A 15462-nucleotide genomic window follows, 5' to 3' on the forward strand; every position below is an offset into this window, starting at 1 on the left:
ACTGGACTGATAGAAAGACCGTCTGTTCTGTTATTTGGGTTAAAGTTATATAAATGGCACTCCAAATGCCCCATAAGCTAAATTCCCTTTTCTAATGCAGTATCATGTGATGTTGTAAATGAAGCTGATAGGATACTTTTGTTAATTAGCTCTTGGCAAGAAGGCTTTTAACTTCTTACCCTTATTTGACAGGTAGTTTTCTTATCTAATTTGTGCTTTCTGCGGGCTCTTGCAGATGCAACCTCAGTATTGGCTGACTGTTGTTTTCTGGCTACAATATTCTTTGCATTTCTGGCAACGCAAGAGTGTAGTGTTACATCAGTGTAAACAAAATTCTTTATGGCTTAAGATCAACACCACTTGTAAATAGTAGTGAAGACTGACAGAAGGCTGAGATGTTTTCTGTGGCTTTTCTGACGTTTAAAGGCTTGGGTGCATTCAAGATGGAGGAGTATCATCTTCACTGGTATGCAAAACTGATTTTCTGCCTTTGCTGCCTCTGGCCTGCTCCTCTTCACAGTTTTCCACTTTTTGTTTTGGACTGTGCAATTGACCTCTGTTTTAGGAGGGTGAGTGTTCATGTTCATTCAAAGCTTGGGTTGCTCTGTTTTCAGTAACCTTTGCGTGGGTTAGCTGAGTGACAGTTTTGAGGAATTCTCATCTATTGTGACCTTTCCTTTACCATCTGGGATAGATGCTGTAAAGAGAGCACCCCAGTTGTTGGCAGTGGGTCCTGACGCCATTCCTGTGTGTGGAGCAGCAGATGGCTGTGCTGACTGACGCTGCACTGTGTTGACATGCAGACTCAATAGTGTTAGGCTAGGCCTGCTCTGGAGACTTTTGTTGGAGTCATAATGCATGAGTGTTATCTTGTTAAACCCACACTTTCCCCCCTCTCACGGCGACAAGATCTCAGTCACCTTGACAAGTCTTTGAATGCCTGCCCCTTGCCCTTGCAGAGCACTGGTGTCAAGGTCTTGTCACCAGCTTCCCAAGCTCCACTCAAGGAATACAGGTGGGCTGGCTTTTGGCCACAGAGTGGGAAGTCCCTAAAACATACGGGCTGTCTGCTAATGCAGTTTCTGCTTTGTTTCCCACTTGTTATAATGATGCACTTCATTTTAGCTTTTTTGTCAAAATGTCCTCGAATTTGTGAGACAACATAAGCTGCTCGTGAAAGAGCCGTGGAGAAAAGTGCTTGACCCAAGCACTGCTCTTGGTTTCTGTAGTGCTCCTTTTCCCTTATCACAGTGCATCTCTGTAATTTTGTAGGGTCTCTTGGAGCATTTCTTGTGCACATTCTTATGTTTTAATACCCAGTGTTTAGTGTCTTCCACCACTTAAACAATTCAATTTTGGCACGAAGTCTTCCGCAAAAGATGTGCGTATGAGATGCACAATGGCTGTGGCGCTTTGCCAGCCTCTTCGAAGTAGGAGCCAGCTCTTGAGGGTCAATCTCTTTCTTAAGAGTGTGCTGTAAAAAACTGCAGATTTCTTTATCCAGATTCAGCCAGGAAGCTTCAATACTCTTTGCACAACACCAGGATAAATCTTAGTGGCACTCAGATGTCACCAGCTGATCGTAGTTGTACTGCCATAAGGCTGCACCATTGCTCTTGAGCAAGTATTTTGCAAAGCGAACTGACTTTCTCTGTATTCCTTTGTAATGATTTTAACTGTGTAAACTCATTCCTCTGAGATGAGACTGTGCATGTATGGCAAAGTAATGCTGCCTTAAGTTTCTGAGGCTGAATAAAGGGCCGTGACGAGCTTTCACATGACAGCTTGATGGCATATGGTTCAAGTACCTAGCGGAGAAAGGGACGTGGGCTATTTCAAATCACATTTTATTTTGCAGGGACACAGAAGCATATTTTTAGAGTAGAATCCCAATTAACCGCTTTCCATCCCAAGGCCCCATAATTTTGCTGGAAGCTTTGTAATTCATGGCAGAACGGTAGTGTGGTGGTGTGCCCTTTCCAAGCATATCCATTTATTTAACTAGAGACTACTCAGTTTTTCCACTGCTGCTGTAGGGCAGGATTGGGTGGGAGAAGGTGCTGTTTCTGGAACTAGGAGACTCTACCCCAGCAGGGAATGATTCAGAAAATCCAGAAAAAGAGCCAAATGCCAGAGACTGTGTACCCTATAACATAATGCCTATATTTGGAAGCTCTAAGTCACCTTTGATTTTTATGACCTTCTAAATTTTTGTTTTCAGTGTTGATCCTCCTCCCTTATTGGCCAGATTTGAATAATTCAGTGCAAGTTAAATAAGCTGTTCATGTCCAGTTTAATGACTCAGAAGAAATCAATGTTACCACAGACACAACATTCTCTGTGAGTCTTTCTCTTCCTGCAGAATTATAGGGAAACAGGCATCTTTTGAAAAATTAAAAAATAAAATCCTGTGACTGTGGACATTATACAGAGGATTTTGCCCAACTCCAAAACAATTGAGCATAAGGTGAACTGGTTTGGATGAAGACATATTTGTTCTTAGCTAAATATAATAAGAAACTAAATACTGAGGAGGAAAAGTGCATTTTATCATTATATGAATTAAACAAAAAGGCAACTCCCCCCCTTTTGTTTTTAATGGAGGGAACTGATTTTGGTTTGCTGTCTGTCAGAAGGGAGTTGCAACAACTGGTGTAATTTTTTTGTGCAGAAATATGGCACACATACACACAGACACGCCACTCGCAGTAGTACTCTCTTCTGTTGCCTGAATTATCATGTAGTGAAGGGTTTGTCACAGGAGCAATCAGTGGAGGTGGAGGTGGTGACAAAGAAGCCTGCTGGACTGTCACCCTGAGTTTTGAATGATTTTGGGAGTTTGGCTGCATTGCCACTGTATGTACTTGGTTCCTGTTAGTATTTATGTATGGACAAGATTGCTTTGTTTAGTATAATTTAATATAGGTATTTGTTTTACTGTTTCTTTATTAGGTTACTATTTTGTAGTCATTATGTTCCTGGCAGTCTCAGGCCTTTTGTGGTTTCATCTCATGCATTTGGGAATTTGGGACATATTTTCAGCTGCCTAGTCTATTTTAAACTCTCTTTTAAAATTAAAAAAAAAATCAACAAATAATGGGTTAGAACAGATTGATCCTTTTGAGCCATTTGCCTAATTAACCTTTGCCTCTCAGGAATCAGCTTTGATTCTGTTCAATCAAGTGCAATGTATCCCAGCCCTTAATAACAAGCATTTCTTCTGAGGACCTTGGAAATCTTCCCTGACTTTTACTTTACTAACTGCTGCCACTGTTTTGGCATTGCACCAGTTTGCAGAGACCAAATTGGAGAAGGACAGGAGACACCTTTTCTGGGTAAATGGATAAGAGTGATGTTTCTTTAGCCTCACAGAGATTCTCTGAGTTTTGAGCAGCTCCCCTCTTAATTTTGCTGAGTGTGACCTGCTCTGTTTACTGGTGTAGTGGAAGTCTGTATGCACAGCAGCATGGATTTCATCCATTTGGAAATAGCTTGGGTTGGGTGTTTCCAAGGAGATGGTCAAGAAGAAGGCTTCCAGGTTTCATTATACATGGACATTCACATGTTTCCTGCAGTTGGTTGTGGTTTGGATCATTGTGAGCATGTTTTATTCCCTTCCAGAATTCTAGGAAGAAGTTTGCTGTTCTTGCAGTCTTTTTGGTTTTTCTCTCATGCCTCAGGAATACACAATGCTCAGAGTTTATGAATCATCATTGTGTTCCTGCAATGATACAGCTGCACTGAAACCACAGCATCAGCTGAACATAAATCAGATCCTCAGTGCAAAGTTCATAGGTCCTGCAAAGTGATGGCTTTGCTGCAAATTCAGGGCAGAGAACAGCAAGTGGAGAGCATCCCTGAATCCAGGGAAAATGAACTATTTCAATTGCCTCTTGCCTTGTAATGCTGCTGTTCTCCCCCTTCAACTCTCAGTAGTAACCATCCATAATTCATGTTTTCCTTCTTCTAGTTCCATTACAGTTTCCTTTCTCCCTGTGACAAATACTTCAATCACTCACATAATGTAATAGGATCCATGAATGCAAACATCAGGGTGGGAGTGTTTGTGTGGCCTGCACTGCATTGCCAATTTGCTTGATGGATTTTGGCTTCTCTGCTCCTTCCATTTACTCCTGGTTCCCTTTCCAACTGCAGTGCCTTGATCTGCTTTTTGGTTTCAGACCATGCTGCAGGCAAATCAGCAATGACTAGACATTGAAGAATTATCTGCTTTCATCCCAATGAGGGAGCTGCAAAAAAAGTAGCCCTAAATAAATTCACCTATATATAGTTGTGCATATATATGAACGTTTCAAAAATTATATATAACATGTATATGTGTTTATGTGTATCTATAGTATAGATAGATATAAATACATTTAATATATAGGAAATGCAGCTCCCTGATTTTATCATTATTTCTTCTTACTGTGGATACATTTTTTCCTCAGAATCTTCCAACATATTTTGTTGTGTCATTAGCTGGCAGTTAGTCCCAAAGCAATATGGCATGGTATTCCCATCCAAGCCCTTAAGCTGATTTCAGAAACACTCTGGTGGCTTCCAGCAGCCGTTAAGATGTGGCACTGGACACAGTTTTTCCTTCTATTTAAGGAGTGATTGAGAAGATGCAGATGCTTTTGTTGGAAAAGGAGAAACTGGGGATTTTTTCCTCATCCAGCTTCACAGGAGTAGATGAAGGAAGTATATGAGGCTGAAAAGGGCATGCTTTTATTTCCTCCTTCTGCTTTTGTTTTTATGGGGGTGTGAGTGAACAGGGTTTTGGGGGGGAAGACAACTTTGTAAATGGGATGGGGCAAAAATAAGATGTATTTTTACAGTGCATGCATTGATAAAAGCCTTAAAAGTTGCTCCTTCACTGTGAAGGCATCCTACTTAGGTAACTCATTGCCCTGGTCAGTGTGGGCAGCCCCAAAAAAGGAGTGGCACAGATCCCTTTGCAGCCCCAGGGTGCTCAGACTTGCTCCTCCATCATCTCACTGTGTTAAACTTAGTCTGCTAAGTGCTCTTGGTGCTATTGGTGGGAGCCTGCTGTTCTTTCACCTACCCTTGTGCAAGGTAATCATCACAGGGGCAGGCAGAGTCAGGAAGAGAAGCCTGGAAAACCACCCCCTCTATACACACCACTCCCCCCCACATCTGCTCACACCTGTTTAAGCCACAAGGATCTGCAAGATCTGTGTTTATCTGTGTTTGCCACTTTTGGGCTGTTAGCTTTCCCTGCTCTCCATCTATTTCTCTAAGCATCTAGCTATTCTTAAAACAATCAGAAAAGACTTAATTGCAGCCCTTGACCTCATGCTGTTGACAGCTGGGGCAGCAGGAACCACCACAGCTCTCACAGGGAACACATACGCACATGGGGTGCTTCCCCATCCTTATTGTTACTCATCCCATCATCCAGCAGTGCCAAAGGAAAAACAGGGGCTGTGGATGGTGATGAGTGTGCCCTTTCAGCAGCACAAGTGGAGACTAAGGTCAGGGATGGGGAGAGCAGGCAGCTGATGGGGAGTGCTCCCTCCCAGGTACCAGGTACCATTAGCATAGCTCAGCTGCATTTTTTTTTTTTCTTTTTTCAGTCCAGCTCTCACATTTCATGCCCATGTCTTAGAGCAGAATAGATTTATGAGCAAGACCGGTTTGGATAGGTTTGCAGATACAGTTTTGGCATACAAGTTGGCTCAAGTGGTTTTGTCCTGTTCTTTTTGTTAAGAAAGAAAGAGTAAACAGTAAACACTTCAGTTACATGCATTCATGCTCTACTCTTAGATATGTAAATATTCCATAAAACTTCACCATAGGCCATAATATTTTTGTGGGATCTTATCTCAAGAGCAAAGAAGAAGAGTCTGTAGACTAGAAGGACAGGAGAAAGGAATTATTTAATGTTGCTCAAAATGGTTTGGGATTGAGTGGTTTTTGCATGGGCTATTTATAATAATGTCTGTGAGTCTAGCTGAAGCAAGATTTGGTGCAGCTGTATGCTGAAGAAGGCGACAGAAAAGCAAGAGAAGGCAAATGACATTTCTCAGTGTTGTTAACTTTAGGCTTATGCACTGGCTGATAGAAAGCATGAGAGTTTTAGAAAAACTCAGGCCTTGAGCAAAGGTATGTAATTGAGCTTTGTAGGGCACCGTTGTGAGGCCAAATGTTCGCTTAAACACTTCACTGAGTCTCTGATTGCTGAACTTAATGCTTCACATTTTCCTCACTTTCTCCTCTTTCCCCTTTCCTCAAAATTACCAGGTTCTGCTCTGAATAGAAGCCTCAGCTCCATGCTGTGCTCAGCTCAGCAGAAATGGGTCACTGTGCTCACTGATGCTCTGGGGACCCTCTCTCTTGACAGTGGCAGCCAGGTGACCTGTGTCTGTAATGGCTGCAGTTCTAGTTCTGTGCAGGGGTGGTCCAGAAATGGACTGTAATTCTAAAAACTTTCCTACCCCTAAAGCACCCCTCAAACTGATTTTGGAGGAAGCAGCTTCTCTTCCTCAGGTAAAGACACATCCATTCTGCATGGATGGAGCTGGGATCTGCCTTGTGCAGCAGTCTCAGACCATCCCATCTACCTTGCTGCAGAGCCATAGGTTCACTGGTTTGCCGGCAGTGGTTCTTAGGAGAGCCCCAACATTTCCCACTGCAAGAGCAGATGGGATTTTGTGAGCCATGGGAATTCAAGCTGGGGAGTGAAGCTTGGTGCAAATTAAACACGGTCATGATGGTTCAGGGTGAACAGGAAGCCATCAGCAGGCAAAGGACCTATCTGCAAGTTTGCAGCGTTGCAAAAGACTGCCAAAAAAGACTTAAATTACTCCTGGGTATGTGGGATTAAAAAGAGAAACCCAATGCTACTTGTTTTTGAGTAGGAAGACTGAGGAAAGGATCGCAATGATACCCTGAGGTGTAGAAATGTGTTGAAGCTGTAGGCATTTGCTCAGCACTGTGACTAATCTTCTGGAAACCAAAAGGAATTCCCTTAGACGAGAATGCCATGCGTCACCCGTGGCCAAAAAAAGAGGGAGTCATGTTTCCTTGACAGCACATCATGTTTGCATATTTTCAGTGCTGGAGGAGAGTCCTTCATACTGATCACTGCATGTTTTCAAGTATTTTGAGTGTGCCTGGGGTGCCAGGATATTAATTTCAATAGCTTTGTTTAAATAGATCATGTAAGTAATTCAGTCAGTGAGTATTTATAATAGAGTTTCATATTCAAGCAGAGGCATTTTCAGTATAGTTACTCATATTACAGCTTCTTAACCAGTACATTTTAAAGCTGGTAAGTTAGAGCAGACTCTCCAGGAGCCATAAGGTTTCTTTGGGGAATACAACTTTTCTACAGTGTTATTTATGAGTTAGTATTTGCACAACATGGTTGAGGATGAAAGAAATAATGCCAAGGTTATACATAAACAGAGTAGTACTTAAGTGTTGTATTGTAGACTGCAAGAGCTTAGGCTTCAGCTTTGGCTTTTGGTAACTATTTGCATTTCGTTTGAGTTTTTTTATTGGAGACTTTCTCCCCCTTTCTCCCCCCAGTTACTGTGTGTATTCACATCTCCTTTGAAATCCTTGTTGAACCAAAAGGCTACAAACAGCAAATGAAGTTATGAGCTGCTCTCAGTGGTTTTAAGATTGCTGATGTAGTGCCTAAATAAGCAGCCTGAAATCTTTTCGAAGCATCAAATGCCCAAAGCAGCAGCCTTGAAAGAAGCTGCATTTCCAAGCTGACATTGCATCGAAGTAGCACATACTAATGTTGCTTGGAACTGCTGGAAGAAATAGCAGTAAATAACTGGTTATCAAGAGCAATTTTCCAGGCTGTAATCCAATGGACAGAGAAAGTGTCTGTGATGGTGCTTTAAAGAAAGAAGGATCTTGCAGTTGATTCTTGTGTTTGCAGATTCCTTTTGACCAAGAAAAAATACCGGAGGTATTTTCAGGTGTCACCTGAGGAGAAAAGAGTAAAGTACTGGGCAAACATCGATTTCTTAATTTGTAACAGCAGAGGAGGTCTTTTTCTCTCCAGGAATCAAACCAATGTCATGCATGGTTTGATTTGCAACCATGCAAGTCATGCAGCAACTTTGAAATGAGATTTGATTCTACCCCTGCATATGCAGTATCTCTGCAAGAGGTAAACTCTTTGTATGGTTTCTTCACCTCTGAACAAGGGTACAGCATCTCCATAATATAATGAAACAAAGTAAAAAGATTCCTGCATCCTGTTTCGTTACTTTTCTGTGACTGGATACTTTTAAAAAAAAATAAATACATAGCAGTTGAAAAAGTTCTTGTGGGTTTTACAGGTGTAAATGGGAAGGAAGATAGGTTTTTACAGTGAGAGGATGACTTTTAATGAAAGTGGTACTTGCTTTTAGGGCAGTCTACATCTTTCTTCTGTAGCTGTTGAGTGTCAGATAACTCACATATAACATTCTAGAAATAAATCAGTCAATTGGTAGAGGCATCCACAGCCTTGACTGATTTAATTAAGTAATAAAAAAGTCTAGCTTCAAAAAGAAAAACACAACAGTAATTTGCATACCCCCAACCCATGTATGCATAGACTTGAAGCCACCTTTGCAGCAGCCCAGGTGGCTGTGAGCACCCTGAGTGCATCCCTGTGTGTGTTAGCCTACCCTCTCACCTGTCCAGTGTTTTTCTCAAGTGTACTTCTACAGAGGTGAGTAATTCAACATGAGGTGACTCCTGAGTTTAGAGACAGGTCTTGACTGTGTCTGTATTGTTCCTGCCTGGGTTATTGTTCTCCAAGGTGCATCAGCTAAGGCTGCTTCTGAGTTGGACACAGCATTGCAGTGTTTTTTAAATGGAACTGCCTTCTTTCCTTACTGCCCAGCCCATCTTTATTTTGCATGCTGGCTGAATTGCAAGGAAAATTATGTTTATAAATACCTTGTATGGTTTTGTACTTTCCCTAACTGCCTTCCAGTTCAGCTGCATTTGTGTGTGTGCAGCCTAGTGTGTTCACGAAACAGTAACACCAAATCACATGTCCCCTGCTACCACAGTGGTTGGGCTTTAATGGAATACCTTTTTCATTTTTCTGATTATCCCATTGTTTTCTGAAGCATCTTCACCTTCTTTGTCTTAGTAATAATAGTCTCTGCAGACTAGAAATGCATTGTCTGTGGCTATTTTATAATTCATTGGGTATAGGCTTTTTATGATACCTTGAAGACACTGAAAGCTAGAAGTCCATTAAAGTGAAAGCACATTGGTGTTTAGGGATTAGGCTCTGAATACCTGCAGTGGGAAGCCATAGAAAGACAGGACTAGAACTGTGCTTTGCCAGCTGCTGTTGCAGGATGGATGTACATAATTAGCATATAAGGTGTCAGTGGATGCTCAAGAATTACGCAATATTGCTCTGAGGATTTGAAAGGCTAATAAAACTTTTTGTATTATATCCTTTGGCAGGCTTCTGTGTTAACTATTCACACCCTCTTGAATATGAGCTTTTAACTATACTGGCTTTTTACTGTGTCTGTGTGCAGGGTGGTGAGAGTAATTTAAACAATATTTATATGCATCATTTGATTCTTCTAGTGCCATAAAAATGTTTTTGTATCCCCGGGTAAAGGAAATTATCCTCTGGAGTTCAAGGATAAGAAGTGACTGGGTTTAAGACTGGATAAGGGAAGTGAGCCTGTGGAGTTGCAATACAGGTGCAGAATCCTGTTTGAGTGAATCTCATAACCCTGTTGAAGTGAATGCAATTCAGTGTGCAGGATTTAGCCCCTAGAGGTAAACCTAGAAAAGATTCAGTAGGTGAAGAAATTTGGGATTGATTAACAAAGGGCATTACAAGAATAATAATTGAGGATTACCTTTCTACCCTAACTTTAAATGGTGGTGCACATTTCCCTCATCTCTCCCTCAGATTACTTGAGCTGTGTTGTCTTTATTACTGCACCTCATATATAATATTGTGAATCCCTGGGAATGTTTTTTTGGGACTCGTAGAAACCTGTTGACACTGAGGAACAAAGTTGACTACAACTGATAGAAATGTCAAGAATATTTTTCTGTGTTTGTCATTCAGAAGATCCTTTGGTGTTAGTTTGGGATATTGCAAAAGTAATGATTGATGCAGTTTCTCTGTCAGGCAAATTCAGAGACGCTTGTAACTTAGAAACCAAAAAATCTGCTTGCGATAGCTAATTCAAAGCAAACAAAGTGTCATTGTCTCTCTTGCTTTATTTTGTTTCATCATGAGCATTTCTTGTATTTCTTTTTTCAAGAGATAGGATAAAAACAGTGCTGCAGTTCTGCTGTTTCTTTGATTTCTGTAATTCTTGCAGTAGAGTGATTAATTGTCTTTTTCTCTCTGTTTTTTATTACAGTATCAAGCTTTTGGCTGTGCAGGAGCTGGCTGACAGAGAAGCATTGGAAAAGGTATTTAAAAATACATCTAATGCAATTATTGTAACAGATTCGAGTTCTTAAAGCCCACTGTGTTAGTTGTTCTTTCTAACTTCATGGAATACCATGCTGCATAGAATAGGACATTTTCCTAGCTACATAGTGCTTGAAGACAGAGGGTCAATGTTTTGTCTAAGCTGACCATGTGCTTTTGGTATTTTCTCATTTTACAGCAAGCTTGGGCTAAGCAATGCTTAATAATAAGCGGTAACTGATAAATCCAGCCTTGCTCTTCATCCAAGGGTATTGCAAACACAGCAGGCTCAGGTCATATAAGTGGAACAAATTCTTTACTGTAGGATGAGAAGGCACTTGAACAGGTCCCTCAGGGCTGTGGATGCCTCATTCCTAGGAGTGTTCAAGGCCAGGCTGGATGGGGCTCTGAGCTACCCGGTCTAGTGAAAGGTGTCCCTGCCAGTGGCAGGGGTGTTGGAACCAGATGATCTTTTAAGGTCCCTTCCAACCCAAACTGTTCTATGATGGCCTGCTTCTGGATGAAGAACCAAATTTCTTTCTGCTTTATGATTCTTCTGGCCTGGCAAGCAGGACTGGACTCCCAGTGCCCATACTGGAACCAGTTGCTCACCTTCCTTTCTACACTAACTCCTTTACCTCAAGAGCAAGGAGCCAGCTGTGAGGCAGCATGAGAGACCTTTTAGCATGCAAAGAAAACAAGTGGATTCTGAGCCCTGTTGGAAAAACTGCTGTCTTAGAGCGGGCATTGAGCTGGTCCTGATCCAAGCAGCCCCTCTGTACCTACGAGTTGTGTGGAAAGGCTCAGGGAGGAAGGAGCAACCCTTCTCCTGCCTTGGACACATTCTTGTCTGTGTGAGGGAGGATGTCCTGCAGTGCTGTGCTCAGGCTGCATCTGCTGGCTACTCTAGAAATAATGAGTAAAGCAAGATACAGCAGCAGTGGGTGCTTCAGCCTTGTGCTTTGCCACTGACTGGAGTTGCATTTCACCAAGATCCTTCGTACACCCCAGTTAATTCACACAGGGCTGTGGTAATTGCTGGGTCCCCAGGATGAAGGTGGAATTGAGAATCTGGGTCCATCTTCTTAAAAGGCTAATTTATTATTTTATTATATTATCTTATATTGAAGAATGCTGTACTAGAGCTATACTAAAGAATAGAGAAAGGATTCTTACAGAAGGCTTAACAAGATACTAATGAAAAACTCATGACTGACTCCTCAGAGTCCGACATAGCCTGACCGTGATTGATCATTAAGTAAAAACAATTCACATGTTGGATAAACAATCTCCAACCACATTCCAAAGCAGCAAAACAGGGAGAAGCAAATGAGATAATTATTGTTTCCATTTTCCTCTGAGGTTTCTCAGCTTCCCAGGAAAAGATGTCCTGGCAAAGGGATTTTTTCAGAAAATATGACAGCGACATGGGGCATCTCTTCACTGGTGTTTGTCAACTCTGATTTTGACTTGAAGAGGTAGATTTTGATAAAAGACAGTGACACAGGACTACGCAGGAGACATTGTCATTTTTCACACATGAACAAGACACGGTTCTCAACCACTCATTGTGCAAATCAGGTTGATCTTAGCAAATTTTCATTGTTTGCAGCAGTTGGATCCTCTGGCCCCTCACACCCTGCACCCTTCCCACCTTCCCAGCAGACCTGTACCTCCCTTTGGCCCAATGCCTCCAAAAACATGGCCTGGCAAGGTTAAGTGACCTCAGCCTGGTGGGAATGGCAGTTTGAGGCATTGTCTGGAGCTGCAGGAAGCTCTTCAGAAAGGCTCAGCCTCAGAAAAATGATCTTTCTAAATTGAGCTCTCTGAATATTTGATATCTGCTTTCATACAATGCCAAGCTTAAAGAATTTAAAAGGGCAGTTTAGCCCTATGGAAAATAACAGGCTTGAATTATGTAAGTTCAAAGAAATTTGCTGTCTTTATTTTTTAAGTACAGGAGGGGAAAGAAACCCACAGAATAGAACAAAATCCCTTGTCCAGCCTGCTTGCAGAGTCAGGTTTTGGGAACACTGTGCTGAGCTTTGTATTCTTAAGTCATTATTTATCAGCATTATACTGCAGGAATACAGAATATTATTAAATGATAATATTTTCATATTTATTCTAAGATGGGTTTTTCTGGTTTTCAAAGGGAAGTTTCCTTTAAAGTAGCTATGGACATGATAACTTAAAACTGTTTTACCTGTAGGGCACTTTCCAGTCTGTTGTAGATGGTTTTGAACTTTGGAAACTTTCTTGTTTCTAAAATTGGCTGCCCAGCTTTGAAAGTGTTCTTATATATTTTTGACACTTGCATGGGATCCCGGAGTGAGCAGAAGCCCCCTGCTGAACAGACTTAGGGGTTGCAGATTAGCTCTATGAAATCAAACCACATTGAAATTGGGTGCATGTGCAGCAAGTCTCTTGAGAACCAGGGCCTCGAGGCAGTGTCATAAAATTATTCTGGCCATGAATAACACAGGCAGACTGCGAGGTGAGGCACATGAAGCCAGTGGACTGTTGGAGCAGGCTGGGAGAACTTGCTTGAACTGTTGGGGTCTTGCTTCCTGGAAAAGGATTTTGTGCTGTTCTATCTTAGGTACTTAGGTGTCTTTAAATGTTTCTTCCACCTTGGCTATTGAAAATGAAATAACACACTGTGAGAAGCTTTGTGTCATACAAAGACTCAATTTGTTTAATCTCCTAAACCCCGGTGTTTTGGCAAATTGGGCCAAAATGGCCCTTTTAAGCCCAAGATCTACCACACTGGTGGCATTTATGCCTGGTGTTGCCAAAACAGGAGGCATGATTTCCAAGGTTTAATTACAGCCTGTCCTGGACTGGGACAAGCTGGACTGACCCTTGGATGAGCAGTAGTAGCTCATGATCTTGTTTGTTTTTCTGGGGTGCCACAATCTCCTGTAAGCACCACAGACAGGGTGCTGCTTGTGGAGCTGAGCCCCAGCACCATGCTTACTGCTGTGAGGAGGAAAGGGACAATAATAATTTATTTCAGTTAACCAGGTCACATAAGAAGAACAAGAGCCTTTACCTGGAGAAAATTCTGTGTCAGAGGTGAGTTTGTGTTTGTTTTAGCCATAGCCTATCAGATCCATTCTGGCACAGGCTCCATGTGAGTGGTCTTGCAGGTAGCTTAAAACCAAGCCTGTGCTTACCTGTATTTTGTCCTACCTTGAGCCTTCAAATCAATGTGTTTGCTTCCCCCTGCCCCCTTGCTGAGCTTGTCCTGCTGCTGTGGGATTGTGTTACTTACGTGCCTTCCCTTCAGCGGTGCTGCTGGCATTTGCTGAGGGCAGGGAAGAACACAGATGGCCAGATGCCATGGGAGGGCTTCCAGCCATGCCAGACTCGTCCCCACCAAGGGTTCAAGGCTACTCAGGCTTTAGGAAGAAGTATCACAGGCATGCAGGCTTGTTGGTGCAGAGTCCTGTATGGAACACCTCTTCCTCTTCCAGAAGCACAGCTCTGGGAGACGCTCCCAGCGACGCTCTTGCCCCAGTGTGTGTTTTTGAGTACTTTACTTTATCTAATTTTGGCAAGTCCTTAATTGCAGAAGAATAATTCTACTTGCCAAATGTTAATTGTATTTATTTGGGGAAGGGGAAAAAATAATTCTCCCAAGGAACATGCTGTTTTTATAGTTTAAAAATAAATCTGTGTAAGTAATTAGGTTGAACTGCCTAGCCAGGTGACATTTCTCATTGGTTACTGTTTTAGCATTTAAATTCATAGCCCTTTTCAATAGGCAACCATCTACACCAAAGCAATTGTTCTCACTGGTGCTTGATGCCAGTAAGTTATGCAGGAAGAGTCATCCATCTTATGAGAAAAATAAAAATATTCTTTGCATTCTAAGCATTTCCTTCTGCATCTTTCAAGTGTTAACAGGGGCTCTTGAGTTCATTTCTGCTTCAGAGGTGGGTTATAGAGGAAAATAAATAATTTGTACAATTCAATAATCCCGACAGGTTTTTAAAAGGTAAGCCTGCTTTGTGAGCAAGCAACAGTAACCCATTATTTTCCTATTTGTGTATTAAAATGTAAATGCATTTGCTGTTATTCAAGATGACAAAGGACTGTTCACTTGACTCCACAGAGAAGTTTGTTGGCTTCTCATCTAGGAAATGCAAATCATGTGATTCTGATCTGCTGTTTGTGAAGTGTGGAATTCACTTGCAAAGTGATGATTGTTCTGCCTGGAGTTAGAAGAGATCTACTTAGACTGCTATGAGACACACTAGGTGGGCCAAAGGATAATAGGAATTGGGGTGATAATTTCGATTTTGTTAAGGGATGGTGTTCTTGAAGTTGACAATAACTTGCAGCTTGAAAATCAGTGTCAGTTACACAAGTTTCACTATTAAGGTCTGCCTATAACAATGACAGCTAATTTATGTGAGCTATGTCCAAGAGGTCAGTGGAAAGAAAGTGAAAAGAACAAAACAATTATCAGTCGACTTGCGCTGTCTGTGTGGGGATTTTCACCTTCACTGGAGAAGTTTTGGAGGTCACAAATCAAGAGAGATTGAAAGTCATTCACCTGGTGCTTCTGAAGCACAGAATGAATTCTCTGGACACAAGGGCAGGCAGCCATGTATTTCTGTATTTCTCAATACAGAAAGGGATCTCTTCTGTCTGCTGGTCTAACCTTACTTGGTCATCCATTGGGAATTTCTGCTGGAGATGATAGAATGAGAAAATTCTGATCAGCCTTCTCCTCCAGGTAGATTCCCCCCACACCATCTAAAGAGCCATTTTTCTTTCTTCATATTTACCTTGTTGCATTAAATGGAAAACTTAGCTCTGTAAACAGACAATGTCTATAATCTGTGCTCATTTTTGGCTTTTCCCACTCCATGAGCAGTCCTATTGTCTTCCATGATGTGAAATCAGTTTCCTGGGTTTCCTTACCCACAGGAAAGACCAGATGTCTGTATCTGAGAAATATTTGCTAAATTCAGCCCCTTCCCATCACACAGAATTTTTACACTGTGCATGAG

General features: G+C 41.7%; 1 protein-coding gene across 1 annotated transcript in view; it reads left to right on the forward strand.

The window, feature by feature from the left end:
- Nucleotides 1–15462, forward strand: part of EEPD1 (endonuclease/exonuclease/phosphatase family domain containing 1) — a 62573-nt gene that overhangs the window by 22095 nt on the left and 25016 nt on the right. Inside the window, exon 2 of the mRNA XM_071429649.1 lies at nt 10386–10437. Coding sequence (XP_071285750.1) covers nt 10386–10437 — 52 coding nt within the window. The remainder of the gene's footprint in view (nt 1–10385; nt 10438–15462) is intronic.

This window comes from Agelaius tricolor, unplaced genomic scaffold, assembly GCF_023055355.1.
Source record: "Agelaius tricolor isolate 1412-34295 unplaced genomic scaffold, bAgeTri1.0.p SCAF_6, whole genome shotgun sequence".
In the NCBI taxonomy this organism is placed as follows: Eukaryota; Metazoa; Chordata; class Aves; order Passeriformes; family Icteridae; genus Agelaius; species Agelaius tricolor.